At 56.3% G+C, this 2,091-nt stretch overlaps 1 protein-coding gene across 2 annotated transcripts in view; it reads left to right on the top strand.

The window, feature by feature from the left end:
- The first annotated feature begins 252 nt into the window (after nucleotides 1–252).
- The window catches only part of LHPP (phospholysine phosphohistidine inorganic pyrophosphate phosphatase), a 68,972-nt gene continuing 67,133 nt past the window's right edge, over nucleotides 253–2,091 (top strand). The window contains exon 1 of one of the 2 annotated variants that reach the window (XM_081823325.1): nucleotides 253–437. In XM_081823325.1, the coding sequence (XP_081679451.1) occupies nucleotides 313–437 (125 nt within the window). In that variant the 5' untranslated portion in view covers nucleotides 253–312. The remainder of the gene's footprint in view (nucleotides 438–2,091) is intronic. The other variant, XM_081823326.1, reaches the window with a different exon arrangement.

Raw genomic sequence — 2,091 nt, 5'->3', positions numbered from 1 at the left:
GGTTGACTATTTCCCAGGGGCTTGTTTTTTGCTCTTCCTGCCTTTTGTCCACTGAGCTCTCCTGGGGAGATGGCTCCGACTTCGGGGGCGTGGGACCCGGGAATGGAGAGGCGACAGCCAGGGAGGGGTCCGTGGTTTGCGCCCCGCGGTTCCGGGTTTACACCCGGCCCACCCCGCTGGCCCCGCCCCGCCCCGCCCCGCCGGCCTGCACAGCCCAGGACTACACTTCCCAGGCGCCCCTGCGCGGCGAGCCCGGCCGCAGTTCCCAGCCGGGGGTGGGGACGCGGAGTCTGAGGCGCACGGCAGAGCGCAATGGCCGCGTGGGGAGAGCGGCTGGCCGGCGTGCGTGGGGTGCTGCTCGACATCTCGGGCGTGCTGTACGATGGCGGTGAGGACGGCGGCACGCCGATCCCTGGCTCCGTGGAGGCGGTGGCGAGGTGAGTGGGCCGCGGTGGGCGCGAGGCTCAGCTCTCAGCCGGGTCCCACCGGCGGTTTCTGGCCCGTGCCGGGGGCGGGGGCGGGGCTGCGGCTCTGGCCCCGCCCCGCCCTCCTGCTGGGACCCCCACCGGGGCGGGACCCCGCCGGGGCCGCACCCCGCTGCCGCACCCCCAGCTGAGCGCAGGCCTCTGCTGGTCCGAGGTTCGCTGTCCCACTGGGCAGCCCCTGCCTGCCTGCGGCAGCTGAGCGCTTGGCATAGGGCTGGTCTGAACTGAGTTGTGCGGTAAGTGCAGTCCACGCCGGATTTCGAAGACTTAGTGACAAAAACGTAAAGAGCTCTTTGTGTTGCTTTATAGGGATTACATGTGGAAGTGATAATAATTTGAATATATTAGGTCAAATAAAATATATTAAGTAGATTCCACCTGTTTTTTACATTTTAATGTAGTTACCGGAAAACTTAAAGTTATGTATGTGCTGGCATCATTTGCTTGGGGGTGGAGAGGAGGGGGAGGGCATCTTGCCCACCAAATCTTGAGCACAGAAAACCACGCAAGGAACACGGTTGGCGCCACTGGACCCTCCGCTTTGTAGTTGCCATTGGCAGGACAGGCCAGTGCTGCCATGATTTTGATGGGCAGCCAGGAAGGGCTAATTGCCCAGGACTTGGCTTCCCAGATTCACTGGTTGGAGGACCCTGGGTTAGTGGCTTGACCTCACTAGGATGCAATTTACGTATCTCTAGATGGCAATTAAGTGAGCCTCTTGGTCCTTCTCAGGGAGCCCACCCTACCAGTCTGTACAGGAGCCAAACTATCCAGTGTAGCAAGGTTGGAGGTGTTTGAGAGGCCAGGAACTCAGAAAAGGGAGACATGGCCACAAGGAGTGCGTGTGAAGGGCATCCCAGACCTAGGAGACTCCCCACGGCCCTGGGAGCTTCATTTCCTAAAGTCCAGGTTTAAGTTCTGCCCTTTGCCTTAGTCTCTGTTTACCCCAAGGCTTCAGACAAACTCTGTCATGAACAAGAACATTATGTGATGGCACTTTATGGTGTCAAGAACATTATGGGAATGCAGCAGAGGGCACTGGCCATATTTTGGGGTTAAGTGAACCTAGTATGGGGAAACATGAGGCCACAGTCTCAGTGCCGTGACTGAGGCAGACAAGTCTTCATGGGGCTCATGTATGCAAGGGAAATGGACAGTAAACTTGGATGCAGACGAGTAAACACAAGATTTGCTGAAAAAGTGACAGAGGGGAGGTTGGACTTCTCTGAGGAGAAGGCATTGGACTCAACCAGAGGGTACAAAGGGCCACCTGGGCGAAGGAGCAGAGGAAGTGCATTACAGCTAGAGGGAACAGCAGCTGCAAAGGCCTAGCAGCAGAAGAGAGCTTGGCACGTTCATGTTCATGGAACCAAAGAGGAGGAGCTTGGCTATAGTGGGGACTTGTTGCGGAGACGTGCCTGGATTTTATCCTGAGCGCAAGTGGGAAGTCACTGAAGATTTCAGGCAGGAGTGTCATGTGATCTGATTTATGTTTTAAAGAACTTGAAATGCAAAAAGCGAAACTGTATAAGTACCAAATGAAAACAGGAGAGATTTCCTTTGAAATCTTAGAGTAGAGGACCTTTATAATTATGCCCCCAAATCT

Source organism: Leptonychotes weddellii, chromosome 6, assembly GCF_054177405.1.
Source record: "Leptonychotes weddellii isolate Sample4059 chromosome 6, ASM5417740v2, whole genome shotgun sequence".
Lineage (NCBI taxonomy): Eukaryota > Metazoa > Chordata > Mammalia > Carnivora > Phocidae > Leptonychotes > Leptonychotes weddellii.
This window is presented reverse-complemented; position numbering and strand designations above follow the sequence as displayed.